Source organism: Rhea pennata, chromosome 12 (genome assembly GCF_028389875.1).
Source record: "Rhea pennata isolate bPtePen1 chromosome 12, bPtePen1.pri, whole genome shotgun sequence".
Classification (NCBI taxonomy): domain Eukaryota; kingdom Metazoa; phylum Chordata; class Aves; order Rheiformes; family Rheidae; genus Rhea; species Rhea pennata.
Window position 1 is genome coordinate 18,888,336 of NC_084674.1, and position 25,970 is coordinate 18,914,305.

Sequence of the window (25,970 nt, forward strand, 5' to 3'; positions counted from 1 at the left end):
TAGCGCGCCGCGCGGCCGGACCCGCGGCCGCATGGAGGCGGCGGAGGCGGCCATCGTGCGGCTGCGGCACTGCGGCCCCGACATCTTCTGCCGCCGCCCGCCGGAGCGGTGCCCGGCCTGCGGCCGCCCCCTGCGCGGCGGCGGCGCGCTGCCCGACGCCCCCGTGCGCCTCCCCAGCCCCTTCCGCCGCGGGCACCGCCAGCGCGGCGCCTTCGTGCTGCGGCCCGCGGCCGGCGCCGCCTTCCTCGGGTGCGCGGCGGGGCCGGGGGCGGCGGGCGGCGGCTCGGGCGGGCGGCGGGGGGCGCTTTGCGGTGCTCGCGGGGGAGCGCCGGGGGCTGCGGGGCTCGGCGGCAGGCGACAAACGTGCGGAGCGCTCCTGGAAATGGGGGCGCCGCTGCCGCCTGCGCTGGAAGCCTCGTCTGCCGGCGTCCTTCCCGCCCGGGGCCGGAGAGCTCAGAAGGCACCGGCTGCTCTGAAACAGAGACGTTTCAAGGCCGTTTTTAACATTCACATCACTCACAAAAGTACTTTTTTCTTTCAGAGGATACGACGGGAAGTCTGATCTTCACGTTGGAATAACCAATACTAACGGTAAACGTGCTTCGCAGCCTTACGCGCTGCCCGTCTCCCGTGCCTGGCATTTAGCCTGCTTTAGCGCTGCCGCGCTCTGCCCTCCCGCTCTGCCCTCCCGGGCTATGGGATTGCGGAGCCGGTGCTTCAGAGGCAGAGCTGCTGCTGTGGGGCTGCGCAGAACACGTTACAGCTGCACACTGCAGCACCCCACGGCCGGCTGCTTTGCCGTTGAGGAACGCGCGCCGCCGCGCACCACGGCAGGCGTGCGAGCTGCAGGCCTCGCTGCCGGCCTTTGAAGGAGCGTCACTCACAGGCCAGAAAGCCTCAGTCCAAGAACTAGTCATGCCGTGCAGCAGGGAGCGTGAAGACCAGCAAACCACAGCCACACGCTCCGGTTCCCCCATGCCACAGGATTGATGTCTAGCATATTTATATCTGAGAATTCTTCATATACTTCATTCTGCCATATACTTTCTATTTGCTAATTTACTCATCTTGAACAACAAAGTAGCACGAATCTCAGTTCATAATCCTCTCCTAGCTGATCTACCCTTACAGTCTCACACAGTAGGTCCATTCTGCAATGTCTCAATTGCAGACATGTCAGACGAGTGTTTAATATAAAAAATGCTCTACTTTGGGGGTTGAAAAAGAAGCCTTTCTATCCTTAAGTTGTCTTCATTATCAAGAGATGTGAAACTACAACATTAAGGTGTGAACAGTTCCTTGATTAAAAAAAAAAAGTAGCAGGAGGCAGCCGCTGATTGAAAAGCTATGGTGTAACTAACCAAAATAAGAATGGCATTATGGAAAATCAGTAGCAGCTTTCATCATTGAGAACAGGATATCCCTCCAATTCTTCAGTGCTACTTGTCCATCGCTCTTTATTTTCAGGCATAGTGTATAATTACGATGAGGAGGGCATTCACAGAGATGAAACTGGATGGGAACAGTGCATTAGTATACCACTAGTACAGCCAGACATGTTTGGGCTTCTTCACCAGTGGGATAAGCTCCTAGAGGAATTTTCTGCAGGAGAGGCCTGGCTACCTCACAGGTAGGTCACTTAGAAGCTGGATTTCACAGGAGTATTTAGTCTGGGATGATAAATTTGGTTGTTCTGTTTTGGATCCTCCAAGGCTTCAGAAGCTTGCTGTTAGAATGCACATTTCTAATAAACCAGTCTGGACAACTCTCAAGCAATCTTGAAACTCAGTGGCCTTGCTAAACAGAAGAATAGCATTAAAGCAGTAACTAACAAACTCATCCGCTAGAATATAGAAGCCTTAACATAAAGAGAATGTTTTAGGGAAGTTTTCAGCAACAAAGTAATTTTGCATGAAAGATCAGTCCACAGAAACACAGCCTTTAAAAAACGTGCTGTGTTAAGAAAGGCTACAGAAGGAGAGAAATCCAGATGCAGTTCTATAATTATTTATTCTAGAATTCAACTGTCTTAGATGTATTTGGTGTATTTGGTGCATTTGAAATCCTGATCATATTGACGGGATTCGTGCCCAGAGCGTACATCCAGATGACTTGCCTGTTGTCAGTGATCAGCTCTTCCAGATGTTCTGTAGTATTTTGCTTTGGATACAAAACAAAAGCTAAATACAGAAGCTAAAAGCTAAATGTAGCTAAATACAGAAAAGTTCCACGTAGTTTGAACTAAACTAGTATGTTCTAAGTAGAATCTTCAGTTCTCTTTTTGGCTTTCCTTTAAATTGATGCCTGCTGACAGTGTTACAAGTTATGCAACCTGTCTGAAATATGCTGCTGCATCACTAAGCCTGCTGGTGACAAAGCAGCTTGCTCTTCAAGAAAACACCAGCTCTTGAACTGTTCATTAGTAAGAGCACTTTTAAAAAACAGCCTCTCTGAGCACAGGTCTGTGAAGTGTTTATGTTAATGGAAGTAGATAGCATCATACATGAAATGGAGGGGAAAACTCCAAAGCAGATTTTAGAAATTCTGTATGTGCTTGACTGTATAGAATTTAAGAATACCTTGTGTCCCCAATATGAGGAGATGCAAGAATTTGATGTCTACAGAACAGAATTTCCATTAGTCTTTTAAAATATCTGTGACACTTTTACATTTCCCAGTGCTTTAACATTATTAAAATTAATCTGATGTCAAAAAGCAATGGTAGAGAGGAGGGTAGGTGTATGTATCTTTGATTTTCTTGAATGCAAAAACAGTTGATAGATACCGTGTCTGCCACCTCCTGACAAAGTGACCCACTTGTCCAGAAATAGAACAGTGACCACTAAAGTGCTGAAAACTGAGCCTTTTAGATTTTAAGTTGAGTCCTCTCTTTACTTTTTTTAATGGGAGAGGAAGTCTGCTAAACTAATCCTGTAGCTCTCCTTTGTGTTTGAGCCAAGCCTAATTCTGATTTTCTTGTTTGCTTTTCACTTACTGAAAGGATGGTGTATAAAGGCAGCAAAGAACAGCAGCTACAGACATGACCAGAAATATCTTAAATTACTGCAAGATACTGTGGTTGTCAAAGACAAGCAAATTGAGACATGCTTCCCAAGAAAAGACACTAACTTGGAAACACAGATGATAAGCAGTGTATTGCAGAATCAATTGTATTATAAATACAAAGAGTCTGCAAACAGAGATGAGATTTATTTGTTAAACATCTGGTCTGCTCCATCATGGCACTGATTCAATAAAGCACTTTACATATATACGTAAGTTTTCAGGACATGCTGCAGTGCTTTGCAGACTCAACACTGAGCTGAAGTGAACCCAACACATTTTGCAATGGAATTCCCAGATGTTTTGTACTGTACAGAGATGACAGTCTCTTGAAATTGCTCAATTCTTTTGCTTTAATAAATTATTCTGGTAAAGTAATTACACTGTAGCAAATTGGTTTACTTACCAAAAGGGAGCTCATAGGTCACTTCAGATAGACTCAACATACCAGAAAAGCTTTGAAGAGAGCAGTGAGCAACCTGTAACTGGACTCAAGTTTTGACAGCATAAATTTCCAGATTTTGCAAAAACATGTTGTAAATTTTCAGGGCTGACATGCAAGCCTTAAACAACACAGACCATGGAGCCACTGACAATATGAAGCAAGGAATGAGTCACAGGGCTAGGAAGAACAAGGGGAAAATGACACACGATGAGGCAATTACAGAAGCAGCTTGAGGATTAGACACATGGCAGACAGCAGTCTGACCAGGTCTGTCTCAAATGCAATTACCCAGGACTAATGGAAAGAGTAGCACCGTGTGGTGAGGAAATGGAATAAACTACAGAAGTTGTTAGTGACCCACATGAAATGTTCAGGAGAATCCGAAAAACATTCTGACAGTGAAAAGAGAACATCTAAGTGCTGTCTGCAGGTATTAAAAAAAAAAAAGAAAAACATTTTAAATGTTTACTCCCATTCAGTTATTATTTCTGTCCTTGCACAGTTGGCACCAGTTATTACTAATGGAAGTTTGACTAGAACACTGTATAACAACTCTATCCAGGTATTAGTGATAGAATTTACTTGGTTTTAAGTAGGCTTCCAAATTACTGCCACACTGAAAGAAGCGCATGCAGTGACACATAATACTACTGCTACAGAATGCAGTTTTCAAGATCACAGAATAACAATAGTTGAAACAGTATTAGTTGAAATAGTGAAGGTTAGCATGGCATAAGCCAAATATATATATTTGTGTGTGTGTATAAGGAAATATTAGACAGTAGGGTTTTTTGTTTGTTTTTAAATGTTCACAGCTTCCAGCATCTCTGTCTGAAAAGTACAACCTGCCTTATATAGAATATATAGAATATATATATCTTATATAGAATATATTTAAGCACCAGCATTAAAGGCAAGTAGCAATAGTTCTTGGAGAACATGTACTCCTTTATGTTGCTCAGTATAATGTATTCCTCCACATAGAGTAATTAAAGAATTAGTGCTAATACTTATTAATGAGATATTTTTCTTAGGTATGAAGAACATGACCACAACTGCTACACATATGCACTAGCATTTATTAACAGTGTGCTGACTGCACAGGGGAAGCAGCAAATGAGTAAAAGTGAATTCACAGAGAAGTTTGTGATCCCACAAACAAAGAGAGCTTCTAGATACATTACTCTGCATCAGGAGTTAACAGCTAATGAGTTCTACATTGTATATCATCCTGATCAAGAAAAACTGTGCTGAAAATAACAAGCTGCTACATTAAAACAGCTACAAAGGGAATTCTTAGCATCCAACTTTCATGGTTTAAAATATTTGATCAGTTTGCTGTATTTAAAAACACAATTTACTTCACATATATTGATGTGCCTGTTATGAGTAAATCATGCTGTTTACTGGTGATGAAACTCTATTTGTGTATGTGAATGAAGTGACATGCACTTTACACACTATTGAAAATTTCTGTGGGAACTGTTCATATGGAAAAATGTTTTACCATTTATATTTGCTATACAGCGTGTTCCATCAAGATATTTACCACTAGAAATCCTAACTGCTGTGTAATTAAGGGTTCTAACAGATGAACGGTGGTAACTTAAGCTGTAGCTAACCAAAATGTTATTTTCCCAACTGTCACAATTTTTTTTTATAGACGGGTTTAAATAAAAAGGGCATTTGTGCCTGCATGCTGCTGAAGTCTGAAATTCATGACTTTCTACAGACTGACCACATGCAAAGATACTTTAATTACTAATAAACATAACAAAATATCCCGCCTCTTTGCCAAAAACATTATTTATAATTCTTCCTTATATGCACATTTATTCCTAAAATCAAGATAGATGCTTAGCATTAGAAGATAATCATTTAATGTTATACCTGTAATGAACAACAGACTCCTCAGGATTTCAACTCAGAAATAAAACTTTAGGACATTTAAAAGCTTTTTTATTTTTTTTCCCCAGAAATATCCCTCAACAGCACTTTTAGCTATTATGCATTATGGCTGCACATTATAAAGAAGCGTATGCTGAGGACAAAATTCTGCTTGTTTGTAATTCTGTATAGTTTCTCTTAATTTAGATATATTGTAATTAAAGAACAGAGAGTGGGCTTCTTCTGATCATTTCAGCAAAGTAAACTGATTCTAGTCTAGTCCTGTGTCTCTGAGATGGAGAAGTAATCATAAAACCAGTCATAGTTTTGTTCATATCTAATTTATACTTTTGTATAAGCAAACTGCATTAAACTTGCCTTCCACAGTATTCTCTGACTGCTTAGACTGGACGTCCCCTCTGCTCCCGCCTGGTTTCTTCCACTTACTAAGTTCTAAATTACAGCACCTTTAAAAGTGTATTTAAAATCTCAAAACAGTATTAATGGAGACAACTAACTTGAAATGCACAATTCAGCTGCTGCTAGCAGAGGCTTCCTACCCAGCCATCTTCAGTGTTAGCCAGAATCCCTCAGCTAGGATTTGGCTTATGAAAATAATGATGGTGTCTGAGTGAAGCAGAATGCCTTTCCATGCTTCATTTAAAAATGTATTTTAACTGGTAAAATAGAAGTATGTGGGCAAATATCAGTGCCATAATAGAAGCATCTAAAGTAAGTTGATTTTACTGTGCTGAAACATGATGTACAGCCTGCAGCTAGAAATAAAACACTTTGTCACCTATTGTTAACATTTACATAGCTACTCAGCTTGGAATGTTTACTATGACTAGGAAGCAACCCCTCTGTTGTAGTGAACAAGAACAGTACAAGCAAAAAACAAAAGTGCCAATCACAAACTATAAGATGCCCTTAATATTGAATAGTTCAGTCTTCAACATTTCCTCTCACAATACAGAGAAAAAAACTTCACAGCAGAGCAAAGCACGGAAGCCTACTACTCAAAGGCTAGGATGGAATTCAAATGTCAGAATCTAAAGCAGCAATACTTGAATTCCAGCACAGTTGCTACCTAAACCACAGCTCCTGGCTCTACCTGAATGAGACTTTTATCTGTATGCCAGACTTCATTTTTAAATTTAGCTTTGCAGTAGCTAACATTCTAGTTAGGAAACTGAAACCTAGATGATCAAATGTTATCAGAAAGTTAGAAAACAGCACTGGGCACCTGATGTAGCAAGGCAGTACTGCTCACTCTATACAAAATACAGTGATGCTTCCCAGTCCCTTGTAACATTAGACAGGCCAAGAGAAAGCAAGCTATGAGTCTACTATAAAAAGAGTATACCGATTTGTTGTAGTTGCTTGACAAAACACCAAGTAGTGATGATGAAACTGAGGACCTACACCGCCAAGCTACAGAGACTAGCTTCCTCTCAATAGCTCAGCAAAACCTCATTTATTTTGTATATAGCATCCCATCTTCAACAAAAGGAAAGAGCACCAACCTGAGAGCAGCTGAGGTAACTTTCCGACAAGGGACAAGTTTACCTTCTAAAGGCAGAGGAAACAAGCTGTATGAGCAACTTCACCAGTAGATTTTGCATGAAATAGAGCCAGGACCATCTGCCATGTTTTAGGACGGTGATTCATACTGGTTTTTGATGGAATAAGATTAGGCACTTACTTTCAAGAATATTATACCACAAATCCCAAATGGTCCTCCAAGCATTTCCTTCTGTCTTAACACCTGATATTGCTGTTAGGTGCCTATATCCTGGAATTAATCTGAATCTTTGCACTGACAGGCTAGAGTTCCACAGTTCTGAACAGTGCTGTGAAAATAAGCACTTTTCGTTGGGAGAGCTCAGTGCCAGGGTCTAGGCCTTTAACAGCAATGTATTAAAATGCTCAATATTGCAACAAAACCTCTTCCCAACTCCAAATCTGTAACTCCATCAAGGCTATGAATTCAGTTTTTGGTTGAAGAACGCTACATCATAGCTATCCCAGCTCCTAAGCATGCCATTCTCTGCCCCACCAACAATGCTAAAATGGATTTAAGTCAACTGGTAAAAGAATGTATTTTAAGGTAGCAGGGCACAGAGTTTGTCCACTGTACATGTCTACTCTTTTCCTCTCCTGTTTAGAGTGGGAAGAAAGGGATAAGGCAAGAACTGAATGACTACAAGCTGAACATGGCAACCACAGGAAGATGTTATCATAACAGAAGACACATTTCACATCAACTTTAATAGCAAAGGAATTTCAAAGAGAACTTGTGAATAAAAGGCTGCCTAGAAAAAAGAGGAGGGCAAAGAGAGCAACAAGCTGAAAGCAGATCGAAAGAAAAGCCTATAAAGGCCAGCACACCTCCACAGCACTTGTAAGACTTCGATAATTTTAAGCCAAAGACTGTCTTCAATATTCAGATGACCAGGAAAAGGGCTGTCTAAAGGAAGAAAAAATGTTTATTTGGCTCACTATTATAATTGCAGGCTTTTACTTTCTCTGTCAAGCTTAGGACCTCAATTTTGAAGAAATGTAGTTTGCTGAGCCACAATATTAAGTAAACCTTCCAACTCCCAAGTTCAAATATGAAGAGTCTGAGGCAAGCCCATACACAGACAACTACATGAAAGATTAACCTGGAAAGGTTCTCAAGAAAGCCATGTAATAGTGAAGGCAAAGAACTGTTTGGTCCCTCATTGCCTACACTTTCAAGTGGATATTTATGGTTTGGGCTTCACTGGCCTTCCAGTCCATAGTACAGATTTAGCACTAATGCCTAGATCTGTTAAGAGTATTAAAAGCACCATTACTAATCATTGCAGTCATGTCACCAGAGAAATACATTTGTAAGTTTTAAGGAAACAGTAAAGCATTCTGAATTAGGTCAAAACAGTTTTATTTTCCCCCCTTCATATGCATCACTGTAGTTCAGTTATGTTTTTCAGTGCAACATTCTCTTCAGTAAACAGGACATGCCTTGATTTTAATAGCATTCATACACACCCATTGAATATTTTAATAGGAACTGTCCTGAGGCAGTTCCTCATAAGAAGATTAGGTGTAAGAAACCAAAACAAAACAGAAATTGTTTTAAACAGATTAAATTCTTCACCATGCATTCAGTTAAATTTCATCTTGCTCACTGCGCTCACGAGAAGAAACCCACCGAGTTACAATCAGTTCCTGAAATAAAAACCACCTCTTATTAAGGAAGCAGAGGAGGAAAACAAACAAGCAAAAAAAAAAAAAAAAACTATAATCAGTGGTGAGTGGTGATTAAACCTCTAACAGATTTGACATATATCACCTGACCACTGAGAAATTTCAGGAGATGATTATATTTGTCTCTGAATCATGCTGGTCTCTCAGACACTTTTCTCCCTTCGTTCTTAAACGCTGATTAACCTTAGAGTCTCCGTATTTCTCCCTGCTTCCTCATGTAAGTGCCTACATTCACAGTAAGAGCAACTTCTCAATCTAAACCTAAAGATCTTAGCCTTTAAAAGGCCTGTGAGGACCTTCTGATGTCTTGGGACACAAAAGAATCTAGGATGGTTTTACTGCAGTTGTGTGGAAAAATGAAAACATGCTAGACAGCAAGCAACAATTCAAGGGCGCTCTTACAGCAGTTTGTTAGCTGTCCGGCTGCCCTGAAGCACAGCTACATATGCAAAGGAGAGAAACAGTTACTCACCTGAACCTTAATTCTTTTCATACATTCTGGTGTGGACATCTCTTTTTCAGTCATATCAGATGGTCTAATCAAATAACATAACATAAGTTCCTGTTGGTAAACAGAGAACAAGTTCAATGACAGAGACAAATACATGAGTCAACTGATTTCTTTCCATACAAGTTTTACATTAATTAGAAAGGCAGATACTACAGGATGTGACCTGTAAGCCACAGTGGAAGAGAGCTGCAAATACGCATATCATTTTCCTTATCAAATGCATAATATTGCTATGAGAAACTAGAATCGTAGTGAAACACACGAGTAGCATGGCTATGGGAACAGGAGCATTATGTACAAAGGTTAAATGCGAAGAAAACCTGGAAACACTCAAATCTAGAGTTGTAAAGGAAATCTGGATAGATAGGGGAGAGGTTTAAAAGCAGAAGTGGCAAGCAAGAAACAAGTGTCATTCAGGTCTTTCTCCTGTTCCTTCCACAACTTTTGAAATTACTACAAGAGAAAGAACTTTATTAAAGCCTTCAGAATTCATCTGGATATTGGCAAACAGAACTCCTGTTCACCCATCAGCAACACATGTTCTCCTACCAACTAGAAGCAGAACGATACTCTTTCCAGTCTCATTCCAATTCCATTTTCTTTACAACTAAACTGTTATATTTATCATTCAAAAGCTATTTCAGAACTAGGATTTTACAGTGTTACCTTAGAAGCATTAACAGTTGTTCTGTTCAAACCAGACAAGGACTTCCAGCTGAGTGGTCTCCGAAGAGAGCCTTCAAAATTATCATCAACTAATTCAGCAATGACAGAGTAACTGGAAAACAAAGCAGACAGGACAACTCACAGGAAGAAAACTACCATTTTAGGAAGATCATGCAACTTAAGAATTAGAGCCCACAAATTTGCAGTAATTCTAGTTGTTACGATCTGACAATAATCTAGCAGAAGGTAAGTAAGTTATGAAACTAGGAAAACAGGAGAAGAGAAATAGAACCCATAAATGCACTGACAGCACTTTTCCTCCCCATCCTTCTGGTGCTTGCAGCTCTCTCTCATGAATGCCAATCTGACATTTATAACCAATTTGCTAACTAGGAATTCAACCTTACTAAGGAACGAAGATAATTATAATTTCTTAAAACTTTTTTCTTCAAGTTTCCTTACAAATTCAACAAATTATCCATAACGTATTTTAAAAATGTTAGTATTACTACATCAGATTACTTATCTGCATGCATTCTTCATGAGTGCCAAATATTCTTATTTCAATTTTTTGTTTTTTCATGTTTTAATGTCATTATGTGAATTAATTCACAAAAATTGTGTTATTTTGTACTTCTGTACTCCCAACAGGAACTCACAATGCAGAAACATAGCTGGCAAAGTATTCTTGGTGAAGAATAGTATGTGCTTAACCATTGAAAATATTAAAATTTGTGAGAGATAAGAACTAATTACTATTTTGAAACTAAGAAATTAGTCAAAAAACTTAAGTTTCAAACCTTGCATGATAGAAGGGGGGACCTTTTCGATACAGCACTGAAATGAAAGAGAAACATCTTAGTCAGAGAATCACAGAGTTCCCATCTGAGAACAGGGCCCATAAGTATTTTCGTATCTGGGTCCGTAAGTATTTTCAAAGTGTTTCATGAGTTTAATTATACAAGATAAAACTTCAACATGATTGAATTCTGCTCAGAATTAAGTTGTCTCAGCAGATGAAGAGGGAGAGGAGAGAGAAAAACGAGGGGGGTGGGAGCAGCAGGGTGACTGAGGGCATGGGAGTGGCCGGGAAAAAGACAAAGAAGAGCTAAGGGACAGTTACTGATTGTTGAGGGAAAAGGGTTTAGGGAGGAGTTTTTCCTGCAACAGATTTATGCTTTAAATACTGTCTTCAAAACAGAAATTGAACCACTTCAAAACAGAAATTGAACCACTGGAGTACAAGTGGAAGATCATATTAAGTCACTGAGTTTCTTCTTGAGACAAGTTTTCCACGAGTTTTCAGAGAGGCAAAGGGCACGGATACTTAAATATTGCCACAATTCCATCTACAGACCCACTTAAAGTTCCTCCTCTGTGTTCGAGGGTACACAAGACTCATCACAGCTGGACTGTGGTAAGTGGTTACAGATTTTGTCTCCCCTCTGGCAGGAGCTTGTACAAGGTGGCTCCTTTCAATTAGTGCAGGTCTATGCTGCTGGCTAGAGGACTTTAGCAGGGAAAGGATGAGCAGCATTTCATTCCAGTGACAACAATGAAATATAAATTATCCATTAGAAGTAATTGTAGTAATGTCAATTATTTGAAAAAGCTACTGCCAAAGAACAAGAAGGAGGAGGAACTCAGATGAATAGGGCTGAACTCTTATGAGCCTTAAGTCAATCTTCGTCCTTTGTTTGGCACAAACCCAAAGGCAGTGATGTGAGAAACAACAAAATCAAGCCAGAACACAAATGAACAATGGACACACTAATATCAATTTCACGTATACAACAAATGACCAATATCAAAACCTCGTCTACAGACCAGGATATTAAGAACAATGAAGAAAACAAGTTCAACCAAACCTACATATACATTGATCTAAAGGACTCTGAACATACCTGACAGATTCAAATACACAAACCCAAAGATTATATAACAGTTACAACAGTATTAAAGCATCTGCTGGCTTACATATATGCACAAAAAATGTCTCCCTTAATGCACATTTGCCTGTAATGACAAGCATTACTGCACCATTTATGCTGATGTGAACTAAACATAGTTCTTGAATTACTTCGGAAGGATTTATGGACACTACTGATTATTTCTGTAGGATAAAAAGCAACCTCTCCCTTCACACCCCCAAAAATCCAAAGAAACAGCTTCAGCTGTAAGTACAATACAAGCCCAGCATCCATTAAATGAGATGAGGAACCAGATGCATGGACTTCAATCTGAACTGGGATCTACACGCAAGCTTACTATTCCAAGGACTGTCATATTAGCACTACAAGAGATATATATGTAGAAGAGGAATCTTCAGAGAGGAATTTCATTGCAATCCTGTACCAATTATTAATCTTATGAAGCAGAACAGCAAGACTTTTTATCTTCTTAGCTATCGGATATATGATGTTATATTCTGCTCATATACTAATCTTATTGCTAACCTGTAGTCTAGCCAAAGACGTCTTTTGCCAACTGCAAGTAGCAAAGTCTACTCCCATCATGCAGCTCCTCATTGCAGAATTTATCTCTGGTACAGAGTCTTGCACCAGCTGTCACACCTGAAGAGGAGTCAATCACAAAGTATTCATTTTTTTAAGGAAGCTACTCACAGAGATCGGTTCCATACTTCAGTCCAACTTTGGGGACCCATCCCTTGCTGCGGAAGTAATGATATGCCATGTACGTAGTTTTAAAACCAGGCTTCACTTCGCTGAAAACTTCCCATAGCTTCAGAATAGTTAAAGGCTCCTAAAAATCAAACCAAAATGCATTAGTCTGACAATATCACAGCATATATACAATACTGTCTGTCCCAAGCTGTAAGTACTAGAGCATTAGAGTCATATACTAAATACCACAGTCCCACTGCAAAGAAAATGCAAGGGCTCTGTATTTTATTGCCTAAAGTTCAGCAGAGACAAACTTGGTATTTCCATTCAGTTATTTAAATGTTTCAGAATCAGTCCCATAAGGCTCTTCTTTAAAGGGAGAACTGATGAATCTTAACTAGACAATTTCAATCTTTTTGTTATTACATATAACAATAGCTTGATATATTGATAGATTAATGCTTAAAAATCCAAGGAATTTTCCTGTTTCAAGAACGGAAGGAGTATTCTCCATTTTATTCTTCCCATACTTTATTTCTTCCCTAAATAAAAATAAAAACCTTTCTTCCATAGAAAGACCCTACTTAGCTGTATTTGTCTTGCTAAATATAAATTTCAGACCATTATTATTATTACTGGTAGTAGTAATTATATTTCTGTTTGTAAGAATAATTTTCAAATTACTCTGGTACTCCCTCCTTCAGAAGTAACAAAACATAATACTGCCATAATCACAAAAAATTTAAGACCAAATATCTTAAAATATCCAAACTAAACCAAAACATATCCAAATGAACAGGATTCCCTTCCAGGATACAACACAAAATTAATGCAATCTCTTACCTCCTCATAATAAATAGTTAAGCATCCTAGAGCATACACCAAGAAAAAAGCCTGAAAAAAAAATATATAGTTAATACCTAGACTATTCCTGTAGTTTATATTCCACACTAGAACAAAGGCTCAAACTTACTTTGTGCAAGAATTCTAATGTCAAGACAAATAAGTTTCCTCAAGGTTTTTTATAACCTTTCAATTGCAACAGACACAGTATTTTAAAAATACATATATATATATATATATGCATGTGCTTAGGCCTGCTGAAGGCACTATAAGTAACATGATCATATGTATAGAATGAGCATAATTGGAACAGGTTTTATATAAAATTGTATTCCTCTTATTTCAATATTCAACTCATACGACTGGCCTCTTTGGTATTGGTGGGATTATTCAATCTGAAGTGTATGAGTCTGGATTCTACATTTTTTAAAATCCTATCACATAATACATGGATTATTAAAAATGAGTTTAATCATCAAAACGATCTTAATATTTAGGAGACACAGGACAACCTTGTCCTTAAGGAACAGATATTAAATTATGCGATAGCATATATTAATGCTTATTTTTCAGGTTAAAAGAAAAATAAGTTGTACATTATTTGAAACATACCTCTTCCAAGCTGAGTTGTAAATATTCAAAAATCCTAAATGGATTTCTTCTGCATACTAGTTTTTCCTTCTTGATAAACTACAACAAAAAATGTACTATATTACTAAAACTTTAAACCACAAAAAATACTAAATCCTGGAAGTAGCAGTGATTATATAAACTTTCTAAAGAAGATACTCTTTAGTCTTACCTTTTCTTGCTCACTAGCAGAGTTATCTTCAGGGCATAAACTTTCTTCTTCCTCTTGCACCAATACATATTCTGGAGCACATTCTTTTGACGTGACCATCTCACAAGATGTTTGTTCAGTGCTTTCCTTCACCTTGCAGCCACAATGCATAAGAAAACTGCACTTCTGGCAGGACACTTCAGCTATCTCTTTCATGTCAACTTGTTCCTGTTCTTTAGAGTCACACGTGGCCAAAGGATCATAAGCTGAATCTCCTTCCAAACAGGCTTTCTTGCAGCTTTCTTTCTGATTATGACATTTATGACTGGGAGATGCTGCATTTTCAGTATCTGTAGAAGAATGTCTAGAAAGCTCTACATTTTCTGTACTTGGGCCCATTCTGTTGCAATAATCACCAGTTTGCTCAGCTCCATCATTTTTCATAAACGGCAACTCAAGAGGCTGAGTGTAGTTTTCAAGAATTCTGGTAATTGAGCAGTCATCAAATCCTTGCTCTTGCAAAATACTTTTAGCCCACTGAACATGATATTGGTACCTAGTAAACAAGTAAAAAAAAAAAAAAACAAAAAACCAAAAAAACGTAAAGTTCTAGGACATAGAATACTTTCATTAATATCTTAAAAATAACCATCTTAAAATAGAAGATTGAGCACAGTTCACAGAACAAATCTGAACATACACCCCAAAGACTGCTATGCACAGTCTGCATGCACAACATAATTACATTCTTCTTTGTCCTATGACTTAATTACCATACAACTTGCACTTATCAATCTCTATCAAGACAGACTATAATGCATCTTCTGCATCAATATAAAGACATTTTCACTGATGCTCAGCTGTATTTGCTGAGACACAAAACAGCCAGTCACGCAGTCACAAGTAGACTAGTAAGAATGGCAAGTGTTTCTGCAAATAGAATATATACATAGATATTACTACTGCTTGTCTTACTTGAGACTGAAGGAACGTAACTTTTTAATTTAAAGAATTTTGCAGTTATCAGTGTGAAAACAAAGAAACCAACTTAGACATTTTTACAGTTATTCCATAACTAAACTGAAGAGAATAAATATATGGTCCAGTACTTCTTTATGTTAATTGTACAAACTTGCAATGACTTACTACAGAACACAGAAAAGAAAGAGGTAATAAAAGTGAAACATTTACACTTTATTAAATTTCAGGAGATGCTTCAGGCCACTCTGTATTTATCTAATAAACAAATGGGAAAGTTATTTTAGATAGCTTGCTCCAGAAAATTCTCCTCAACTGAGGAACAAGTTACACTTGATATTATTATGAATTAATTACCCACATTATTAAGTATGCACTCAGTCTTAACTTTTATTCAGCAATTAATACATTTAAGCAATTAATACATATAATGCAAGTAAAAACCATGCTGAAATATCACCTCATCTAACTGCAGTTTTCCTAATGTAACTTATAAATAGAAACAAAAGGGAAATAGCAGCGAGTCATCAACATCTGTACAGCCAACACTCTAAAAATCAGTAAAAGAGAACAGAAAATAGAATCACCTGCTTCCAAAAAAAGACAAAAATAATGTGGAACTTACTTTTTTGATGCAATTACAGGCAAGTTTATGTTAGCACCTGTATTAAAAAAAATCATATAGTTTTCCTTAATATATGTATATTTTAAGCACTGATATATTCTGTGGCATAATAAGCACTCTTATCTTCAATATTGCGTGCAATTTTGGTTTCACTTCTATTCTCATGGACACAGCAGAACTAGAAAAAGTACAGAGGTAACAAAGATGGAAGCGCTTCCACAAGAGGAACAACTAAATACATTACTTTTCTCCAGCCTGTAGAAAGACAATTGCAAGGGGATATACTAAAAATCCATTCATATCTATGGAGACTTAAAAGATGAATAACGAGTAACAGTCTGTCTATACATGAACCAAGAGCACATCACGAGTAATTACTATAAAAGATTCAAAACTTCATCTATCCTTGCCACATGATTCTGTGGACATTAAAAAATGCAGAATGAAAACAAGATAAAATGGACAGTTCTTGGAAGAAAAGTCCAAAGGCAGTACCTTGACTTACAAAGGTCCTAGACAGCAAATCAGTGTAGGCTGGAAAATGCACTAAGGAGTTATCAATTATTCTTTTCTGTTGCTGTATTTTTCCCAAGGCATCTTGTATTCGCCATTATCTAACACAAGGTACAAGGACACACAGACCCTTTGTTTGACCTAGTATTTGATCCAGTACAGAGATTTTATTGCTTCTTAAATGTGTAATTTATACCCTTACATCTTCAATAACTGAGGAGAAATGAGAAATACTATTAGAAAGCGAGGAAAATAAAAATGGGTACAATTTACCTTGCCACTTTGTAACCAGTAACGGATCTGAAATGCTGTACATTGGTCGACTTCTGGAAAGAATACCTTTCCCAAAATAGCCCTTCAAAGAAAAAACAAAATCTTAATTATACCATTTTTTTTAAAAAAAAAAAGAACATCCTTACAAATTATCAAGTGTTCTCTGCCATGATTTACTGAAACAAAATGAAATTCTGCTGCATTTAAATTTCATCTAAAGCTTGCTGCTTAGCTTCCAGTAATCGGTACAGTATTAAACACCTCCACTCCAAGATTTAACCATTAGAGGATTTGGGGTCTTTTTCCCCCAATTCTAAATATCTTTAAGATTAAATCTCCAAGCAGAACATCTCCCACCTCAAAAAAACAAAACAAAACAAAACAAAACAAAACAAAACAAACCCACTCTTACTTGTGCATTAATCCCTTAAGAATGCATAATAGGAAACAGATGGATAAAGCTACTGCATACGAATGGCATACAGATGTAATGGCATACAGATGTAAAGGCTGACGTAGCTTATTTTACTGAAGACATCACACTATAGTTAAAAGAATTATACCAGTATATCTAAAACATTGATATTACAACTTCCTGACCTGGAATAACAAGAAAATACTTCTGCAAGATTACATAAAATATCAGAAGGATAAATAAACATAAGAGACTTTGTATCATGACATCATCACTTCATTCCAAAACATACTTCCTAGTCTAAGAATGAAATATTTTCCACATATGATACAGAATATATGTTTTGTATTTATTTCAGTAGAGGCAGGAGAGAGGCTCAAAGAGGAAGGACAGTAAAAAGAGAAGCAGATTTCAGTAAGTATTCTGTGCTATATATGTTAAATCACTAGAAATACTCTGCAAATAAGGTACACCACCTTGCTATATAGCTGTTCAATATCTTCAGGGTTCCTCACAATAACATTGTTGTTAACAATTTCAGCCTGGTATATTCTGAATTCCTTCCCATCTATATCCACAGGAAAGGGAGATTCATATGATTCAAAAACTCTTCTTTTCCTTCTTGGGGGTTGGAAGACAGCCTCTGCCATTTCTTAATATTTTCTTCTGAAGAGTGGAAAAAACTCGTATGTTCAGTAAAGTCCATCCACTTTTATGTGTTTCAACAACATTCCCTTCCCAACAGCAAATTAACAAAAAAAAAAAAAAAAAAAAAAAAAACACAATAAGATCCATATTTAATTCTGGAACTATTACACCAGACAAAATAAAATGATTTCCTGCAGCGTTATGTGCTACTCCGTTTTTCCTTTGGCGTTGCAGTGTCTTCTAAACACAAGGTATGGCCAGACCTTAAGATCCAAGGCAAGTGAATTCATAAAGCAGCTGAAAGCGTTTTAAGGATAAAACTGACGTGAACAGCAGAATGAGGAGAATAAGCAGAAACCACAGCATACAGACACCTTAATGTAAACTGCTTTGAATAACTACATGAATAAATTTCGAAGAAAAAGCAGTGGCTTGGCAGGTTTTTCCTCTTTGAACAGGGAACCCTTCGCAGAAAGAAACCGCCCAGCAGTGACCGGGGTGGGGGGGGGAACGACTCTGCTCGTGCTTAGAAACAGCAACCGCCTTCGCACGGCGCCGCCAGGTCAGGTGAGAACCAAAGCGACACGGACCCACGCAGCGCCCGGCCCGCGGCGCTGAGCAGCCGGGCGGCGAGCGGGCCCAGCCGCCAGCCCAACACCTCTGCCCGCCACCATGGCGCCCGCCGCCGCCCGCCGCCGCCGCCGCACGCACGCGCCCGCCCGCCCGCCCGTCGCCATGGCGACCGCCCGCCGCTCGCACGCACCCGCCGCCGTCGCCGCAACACCAGGAGGTCGCGCGCGCGCGCGCGCCGCGAGCGCCCTCAGGCAGCGCGGCCGCGCGTGCGCACGGAGCCCAGGCGCGAGCCTGCCCCCTCGGCCCCGCCCCTTCTGCGACCGTTGGGAGCGGGAGCGCGGGGGGCGCCATTTCCTCGTATCCGTGAGGGAGTAGACGAGGAACTCAACGGCAATGGCGTTCGGCCTTGGTGTACCTTGTTGTTCCCACTGTGATGGGGCTGTGTGTCTCCACCCCGAGGCGTGTGGCCGAAGAAGCCAGAGAATAAAGTGTCACATGTGAGAGCAGGCGTGCTTCCTGGTTCACGGGCCTGTAGGCGGCCTGGCCCTCAAGTCTGGGGCAGGGACCTCCAGTGAGACTCAGAAATAGGTTTCCTGTAAGAGAGGGAAAGCCTGGATCCTGTGGAGATGTTCCCAGAATCCTCTACCCCACAATGCCGTGTTTCTAGCTGCTGCTGGCCTTGATACTGGAATAATGTCTACAGACTGCAAAGCATCCTGGGCTGGCAATTTAAATACAATAAAAGTAAGAGAAAACGACATTTTGTATGGAACACCCATTCTGAAATGAATGATGAGCTTTATAATGAGGGACATTTGAGATACAGGGTGGGTGAAATTTTACAGCTGTGGGAGGTGAGGGAGAGCTATCATTTAAAGCTCGAAGCAATTGTTTCTGGCTGGATAACAAACCCTACTTAGGATAATGCAATACTACTTACACAACCTGTTAACAGAGATCCTGTGTGCAGCTTATTACTAGGGTTGAATTCAGGGGGAAAAGGGAGTGTGTGTGTGTATATATATATATATATATATATATATTTTTTTAAGAAAGGAGCTTACCTGAATAAAATGAAAAACATTCTCCCTAGTTGGTGAGGAGCAGACATCTGGTTTCCTGTTTTGGTAAATGCTGAGCTTGTTACCAGTTTAGGCCTTGTTCATCAAATCCATAATAACAAATGCAACTTCAATGGAGAAATCTTTTTTCTATTTTATTTTGAGGTTATATTGTGAGAGTCCACTATATTAAAAAAAAAATTTTTTTTGGTTTCAGGAAGACAGATTAGCCCAATAATATATCATCATTACAGAGCATTTCCCTTTACCTTAGGTGGCTATTGGCTAACTCTCTGGTGTATTTTCATTTCAGAAGGCCTCCTCTGCATTCTCCCTTGATGATAGACTCTCGGGAAAAAATGGACTCATGCAAAAATAACATCACATCCATGGTGTAATCAAAAAAATCTGAGCAGGGCAGAGACATGGAAAGCTTTGCTTACTACCAGTTTCCAAGTCATCCAAGTTCAAAATACAAGATTTTTTTCTCATTTAAAAATGGAATTGATCATACATATTTCTCACATCTTTGTTTCAAAATTAAATACAAAAATCTGGGAACACAGTGAATGAAAAGTTCAAACTTCTACTTCTTCTGTGTGAGACAAGCACATTATCTCTGATTATTCAATGTAGTCCTAGTAGATGAGATTTCATTAGGCTTGTTTTTTAATATTCACTGATTAGCAATAGATCAGTAAATTCACCTATGAAAAACAGTAAAAGTACATCACTCTTACGAGGTAGTGAGTTTCTGTTATTCCTATTTTACAGAGTTGTGAGGCTCAGGGAGAGGTCTAATGATTACAAGGTCACAAAGGAGAGCGACAGCAAAACATGAGAATACTAAGTTGGTATTCTTACAGTTACTTCCTACAGAGGTCTACTTTATGTACTGTCTGGTGAGTGTTAATTTGTTTTGAATGTTATTTCATTTACCATGCGTTGAGGTTAAGCCACAGGGACCCTGTTCCATTCTTGTCCCCAAAGTATACAGCAGTACTTTGATAACTTTAGGTTCGTTCTTAGAGCTTTGCTGTTAAAATAGCTGTGAGTTTTAACTCACGTTCTAGGTAACAACATGAAAATAAGCAAGTATCAAAGATGCCACTTCATATCAAAATTCCTTGTAAATTTGCCAAATCAAGTTGCTTTTAAATGAAAGCAGAGCTTATCTAGAATGGATATGTCCATATCTTCTTGTTGTGCAGGCATATTATAATGAGATGTACATTACAGTGAGAGGTAGACACAACATAAAAAAGCTATAAATCAGTTACTTTCCTCTACATCTCATTATCTGCATACAGCCTTGAGATGGAAACCACAGCATGCCCCGTTCAGTCAATTAATTGAATCACACTCATATTTCTTCAAATATGCAGACTACATATCTGCTTCCATTTTTTTTTTTTCTGGTTGTAAGCCCAGATTGTTTTTCAACCAGAAATTTTGCCACCTGAAGGTCAAATTCTCTTTGAGTCATGACAGTACTTTTTTGAATGTATCAATACTATAAAATCAGTAATTGTACAGACATTTTCACAAATATCTGGATTTCTCTTTTACGATGAGACAGCAAATGACTAGCTAGCAGTTAGATGACCAGGCAATTGCTCTGAAAAACCCTCAAGACAATAGTAAATTACAAATTTTGACTGAGTCAACAATGTCATACTGTTGTGAAAGAAGATATAACAGAATTTGTATACAGGAGTGCCAGATGTAAGACACATTAAGCAACTCATCAGTTCTGTTCATCATTGATAGTACCTCAATTGAACAAATATGTTCAGGTATAAGCACAGTTCAAGATAAATGTAGAACAAGTGGAAAGAATGAAGAAGTAATGTATGAGGAAAGACTAAAATAACTCAGGGTAGAACTCTACCTTTCCGGCTAAAAAAAAGGGAGAAGTGACTAAACAGACCATTGCAAAGAGGGACACAATACGTTGTTCTGCATGCCCACTACAAAATAATAGACGGAACAAGGAGATAAAATTGTAACAAGAGAGATTAAAGTTAGACAAGAAACAACTCTCTGTCTATGAGGCTAAGTCTAAACTGGCTTTAAATGGAAGGATTGTGTTATGCCCATTACTAGAAGTTTTTAAGAGCAAGTTAGACAAACATCTTCCAGAAACAGTTCAGATAAAGTTGAGACATAGTGTCTGCGCTAAAAGGACTTAAGATCCCTTTGTAGGAAGTTTCCATTTCTGTATAATGTTCTTTCAGCTTTTGAATGTCTTTGGCTTTGAGAGTACACTATTTCATTTTATCTGTGGCTTGTCTTTGCTTCTAATGCAAAGGGTGCCTTATTGCTTACCATTTCCTAGTACTCAGCTAGTTATTCTGTTGAATTATTAAAGTCCAAACTAGTATCAGGCTTCTGAAAAGGCTAATATGACTCCTTCTCCAAATGATGATGCTAACAGCCTTGTTGTAACCCTTCAGTTCTAGGAATATGTTGCCTTAAACATTAATACAGTTGTTCTTCCTGTGTAATTTTCAGTTGTACATTGCCTGACTCCCACTGTCTTGCTATTCACATTGTCATACTCAGATTTTCCTATGAAACTCCCATTTTGGGGATGCTGATACTAGTTCATACATAGTAGTCTCTTTGTGTTAACAGTATGTCTTTTTTTGGAAGAAGTTGCTATCTTCTGCTCTATGTTGTCATATAATTTCTTCAACAACCTCTCCTCTGTCAGTGGTTGGGGAGTGCAACAGAAAAATAGTTACAATGGAAGGACAACAGAAGGGCTGTCAGTATTACATTTATTAACCTCTTTCTGTGACCATGTATGTAGTAATATCTTTTTTAAGCTATGTAGCTCAGCATGTGCAGTCATGGACTCTTAGCCTTTCTGCAGTTTATGGTGTCCTTCCACAATAACAGTCATATAACAAAGTTCATCTGCAATCATACAGATGAAATACATATTGTTAAAATAATGAGAGCACATTTAATATTACATTAACCAATAATTTAATATTAACTAAAATTTAGCAGCTAATACTACCTATTTTTTATGCTATGAAGATTCTAATTTTATCAGTTCATTTAGCTTTGAGGTCTGGAACAATCTGATCAATAAGGAAGTTCTGGGCACTTGTACCTCGCTGATAGTAAAATTAAGTTGCCATATGCAGGAAAGTGCTAAGGAGTTTGGTTATCAAAAGTAGTTTTTTTCTAGATGTTTGGTGACTTCTGTAAGGACTTGAGAAGTTAATTCCCAGTCCTATCTCAGCCAAAACATACAGGCTAGGTACTCTTTAAGTACGTATTTTACATTCTTAGCCTTATTAAAAGAAACAGAAGTGGAAGTCTGTAAAACTATTTGCCTATGTAGCATTTTTTTGTGTCTTCTCAAGGAAGTTAGTTATAAAATTATAAACAAATAACCTATTCTAGTAGTTTCTTTAGTTAATTTTGGATTCCATACAAAAGAAATAAAAGTTTTGCATAGAATCCCATGGAATTGAAGTAATGATTTGTCATTAGATTCATTTCTTTCTCTGGTTTCCACAGAATGTTTCTGGAAAGTCTTTTTATCTCATATTCATTGTAGTCCATAAGAGAAATGTTATGACACTTTCTTTAAAATAATGCGCATTCCTTTCTCACAAGGTGATTTGAACAGTAGTTGGAGGATGGGCTGTCGTTATTTACATCAGTCAGTTCCAGTTTCCCCAGACTGACAGAAATTCCCATGGAAATTCTGGTTGCATTAACTTTGACAGACATATGGGACTGTTTTCGGAAACGTAAAAAAAAAACAACTAGGGAATACTTTTCATTTTTATTAATATACTGTATCTTCATTTTGTTTATTAAAGAAATAAATCAAGGTTAGTTTCTGCTTAGTTTCAGATAGTTTTCACAGGAGACAAAAAAAGAGAAGTTGGACAAATATCGGCCAAGCATCAACCCAGTAAGAAATCTCATAATGTCAGAAATCTCGAGCTAGAAAGCAATGAAGTGAATAGCATGAGAAAAAAGAACATTAAAAATTAATATGTAATTAGCGTACTTACTTCAGACATGGAAAATGGTTTTGTATTCTTGGAGATTAAACACACTTCCATGACAATTCTTATAGAGCCATTTGATCCAGCTGACATCCCATAACATCAATGTATGGCTTGAGGGCTCTGTGCAGTCATTACAGTGCAGGTAGTGTCATTTTTTATCTTCATAACTAGATATGAATTTGTATTATAAATATATGCATTTGAAAATTATGTAAATATTAATTGTCTTTGCATCAAGGGTTTCAACACCCCAAGTTATCACTTTTCTTCTCCCAATAGAAAGGTTTGAGCTTGCAGTTTCAGAGGGAGTTAAAGGCACTTAGGACCTCTGATTTTTTCCCATCCCTTGAGCTCCAGTATCAGATCTATTTACTTTTGGTTTGAGAAACATTTGTTCCTTCATGGGTCATTAGTTTTTGTGCCTCATCAATTGCCTAGTAAGTTGTTAAATGACGCACAGCTTTTATTTCTCCAAGTTCTGGCTGCGTCACCTTCACCTCAGGATAATGTAAGAATGAACTGGTCAGTGAAAGACAAGGACAAAGCCCCAGGCTCCAGCAAGACAGTCCATAAGGGTCCACTTTATTTTTTGTATTTCCATTAGGAAAAAAAAATGTAATAATCAGATGGCTCCACTAGATGTCCATATTTCAGCAATTTTCAATCGTAACTTCTTCAATGAATATATTTGTCTTGTGCAGAATGCATGATAATGCTATGCTCCATGAAAAACATAAACACCAAATAGGCTTATGTATTAGTGAAGTTGCGTACCTGGCTTTTTGTATAAAAAGGCCATGAATCTGGCACAGAATACAAGCTTGCTGATGGTACCAAGCTGGGAGGAGTGGTTGATACACCTGAGGGCCATGCTGCCATTCAAAGAGACCTGGACAGCCTGGAGAGTTGGGCAGAGAGGAACCTCCCGAGGTTCAACAAGGGCAAGGGCAGAGTCCTGCACCTAGGGAAAAATAACCCTAGGCACCAGTACAAGCTGGGGGCTGACCTGCTGGAGAGCAGCTCTGCAGAGAAGGACCTGGGAGTGCTGGTGGGTGACAAATTGACCATGAGCCAGCAATGTGCCCTTGTGGCCAAGAAGGCCAATGGTATCCTGGGGTGCATTAGGAAGACTGTTGCCAGCAGGTCGAGGGAGGTGATCCTGCCCCTCTCCTCAGCCCTGGGGAGGCCTCATCTCGAGTCCTGTGTCCAGTTCTGGGCTCCCCAGTACAAGAGAGACATGGAGCTACTGGAAAGAGTCCAGCGTAGGGCTACGAAGATGATCAGAGGGCTGGAGCATCTGCCCTGTGAGGAACGGCAGCGAGAGCTGCAGAAGAGCAGACTGAGGGGGGCTCTGATCAATGTGTATAAGTACCTGAAGGGAGGGTGTCAAGGGGACAAACTCTTTTCAGTTATCCTTGTGGCAGGACAAGAGGCAATGGGCAGAAACTGAAGCACAGGAAGTTCTGCCTGAACGTGAGGGGGAATTTCTTCCCTGTGAGTGTGACGGAGCACTGGCACAGGTTGCCCAGAGAGGTTGTGGAGTCTCCTCTGGAGATCTTCAAGGCCCGCCTAGATGCAACGCTGTCTAACATGCTGTAGGTGACCCTGCTTGAGCAGGGAGGTTGGACTAGATGATCTCCAGAGGTCCCTTGCAACCTTGCTGATTCTATGATTCTATACTCAAAAAGCCTTTTATTTGTACATCTTATACTTGTTAAGTTAGCACTCTGTGTATAAAAAATCCCTTTGAGGCTGTCAGACTTCTCGGATATTGAATATTATCTCTCTGTGTTTTTACACTCTTACCTTTCTTACACTTTTTCAAATTATTATGTATTTTGTATTGTGTATTATTGTATTAAATACTGGGAAAAGTTTTTAAGAATTCTAGTGGGATTTTTTTCAGTATGTCTTCTAATTTTTCTATAAACAGTTCTGTTTGCTTTCAGTCATGTGCAGATTCCTAAACCAGTTGCTCAGATTTTTAGATATGCATGCATAATTGTTAAATAATTGCTTTGCTTATCACATTCCTCTTTAAGTGTGGGTGCCTAATATTTGCCTGTTTTTCTGGGTATCAAATGGGTGTTGAGGAGCACAGTTATGCTTATATGAGCATAACTATGGTAGCTAAACACATATTCTTTTTGTTCTCGCAATTTAAAAAAAGTTTGGAGACAGCCTTTTGGACTTGCTATTCATTTACTGAAGACCCCTTTCACTGCTCTGTCTGTGCAAGGGAACGTTATGGCAAGTGTGAATGAAGGAGTTTGCACTCTGTGTTAAGCGTGTTGCCATCTCCTGCCAAAGTAGTGAGTGTTGTGCTTATGGAAAGTGCCAGGCTACAGCCCTAAGTATCTGTTGATATGCTCTGGCAGAAGAGTATCTCTGTCATCACTCTGCTGATTTGCCTCATCATATCTACAGGTCATCTTTATCGTGCTAAATTTGTAACCTTTTTTAGTTCCTTGACTACCTGTAATATTGCAAACAGAGATATGAGTTTATATCCTTTGTGATGTTTTTGTGATTTGTATGCCCATTTATTAATAACATATTGGAGACCAATAATTTTTTTCAAATAGGGTGCAGCTGCAAGGAACTGAAAGGAAGTAATTATTAAAGATTATAATTTATCTGTGACTGAATTCCATTCTAGGAATAAGAATAGTTTGGGGATTTTTTTTGCTACTTTCTTCTGGTTTCCCAGACATTTTCAGTTTTGTTATGTGCAAGGATAGAACATATTTTGGAGAATGCTAGAGCAGAATG

General features: G+C 38.7%; 2 protein-coding genes across 2 annotated transcripts; one reads left to right on the forward strand and one right to left on the reverse strand.

The window, feature by feature from the left end:
• The first annotated feature begins 3 nt into the window (after positions 1 to 3).
• Positions 4 to 5,205, forward strand: MKRN2OS (MKRN2 opposite strand). The gene is made up of 4 exons (XM_062585450.1): positions 4 to 249; positions 542 to 591; positions 1,468 to 1,630; positions 4,543 to 5,205. Exons 1-4 carry the CDS (start codon positions 32 to 34, stop codon positions 4,760 to 4,762), a joined length of 651 nt encoding a protein of 216 aa, XP_062441434.1. The 5' UTR covers positions 4 to 31; the 3' UTR covers positions 4,763 to 5,205.
• A 3,107-nt stretch (positions 5,206 to 8,312) lies between these two features.
• Positions 8,313 to 18,347, reverse strand: TSEN2 (tRNA splicing endonuclease subunit 2). Its single transcript, XM_062585449.1, has 12 exons — positions 18,288 to 18,347; positions 17,353 to 17,542; positions 16,462 to 16,543; positions 15,676 to 15,712; positions 14,094 to 14,628; positions 13,904 to 13,981; positions 13,292 to 13,342; positions 12,449 to 12,587; positions 10,625 to 10,661; positions 9,825 to 9,936; positions 9,120 to 9,209; positions 8,313 to 8,608 (listed from the first exon to the last, which is right to left on the reverse strand). Exons 2-12 carry the CDS (start codon positions 17,524 to 17,526, stop codon positions 8,549 to 8,551), a joined length of 1,395 nt encoding a protein of 464 aa, XP_062441433.1. The 5' UTR covers positions 17,527 to 17,542; positions 18,288 to 18,347; the 3' UTR covers positions 8,313 to 8,548.
• Between the last annotated feature and the right edge of the window lie 7,623 nt (positions 18,348 to 25,970).

Coding starts and splice junctions, on each gene's coding strand:
- MKRN2OS (XM_062585450.1), top strand. CDS start 32: ATGGAGGCGGCGGAGGCGGCCATCGTGCGGCTGCGGCACTGCGGCCCC. Junction 592..1,467: donor TGGAATAACCAATACTAACG/GTAAACGTGCTT, acceptor CTTTATTTTCAG/GCATAGTGTATAATTACGAT. Junction 1,631..4,542: donor GAGGCCTGGCTACCTCACAG/GTAGGTCACTTA, acceptor TATTTTTCTTAG/GTATGAAGAACATGACCACA.
- TSEN2 (XM_062585449.1), bottom strand. CDS start 17,526: ATGGCAGAGGCTGTCTTCCAACCCCCAAGAAGGAAAAGAAGAGTTTTT. Junction 12,588..13,291: donor TAACTATTTATTATGAGGAG/GTAAGAGATTGC, acceptor TTTGATTTTTAG/GAGCCTTTAACTATTCTGAA. Junction 9,937..10,624: donor CCCCCCTTCTATCATGCAAG/GTTTGAAACTTA, acceptor TTTGTTTTCCAG/TTACTCTGTCATTGCTGAAT.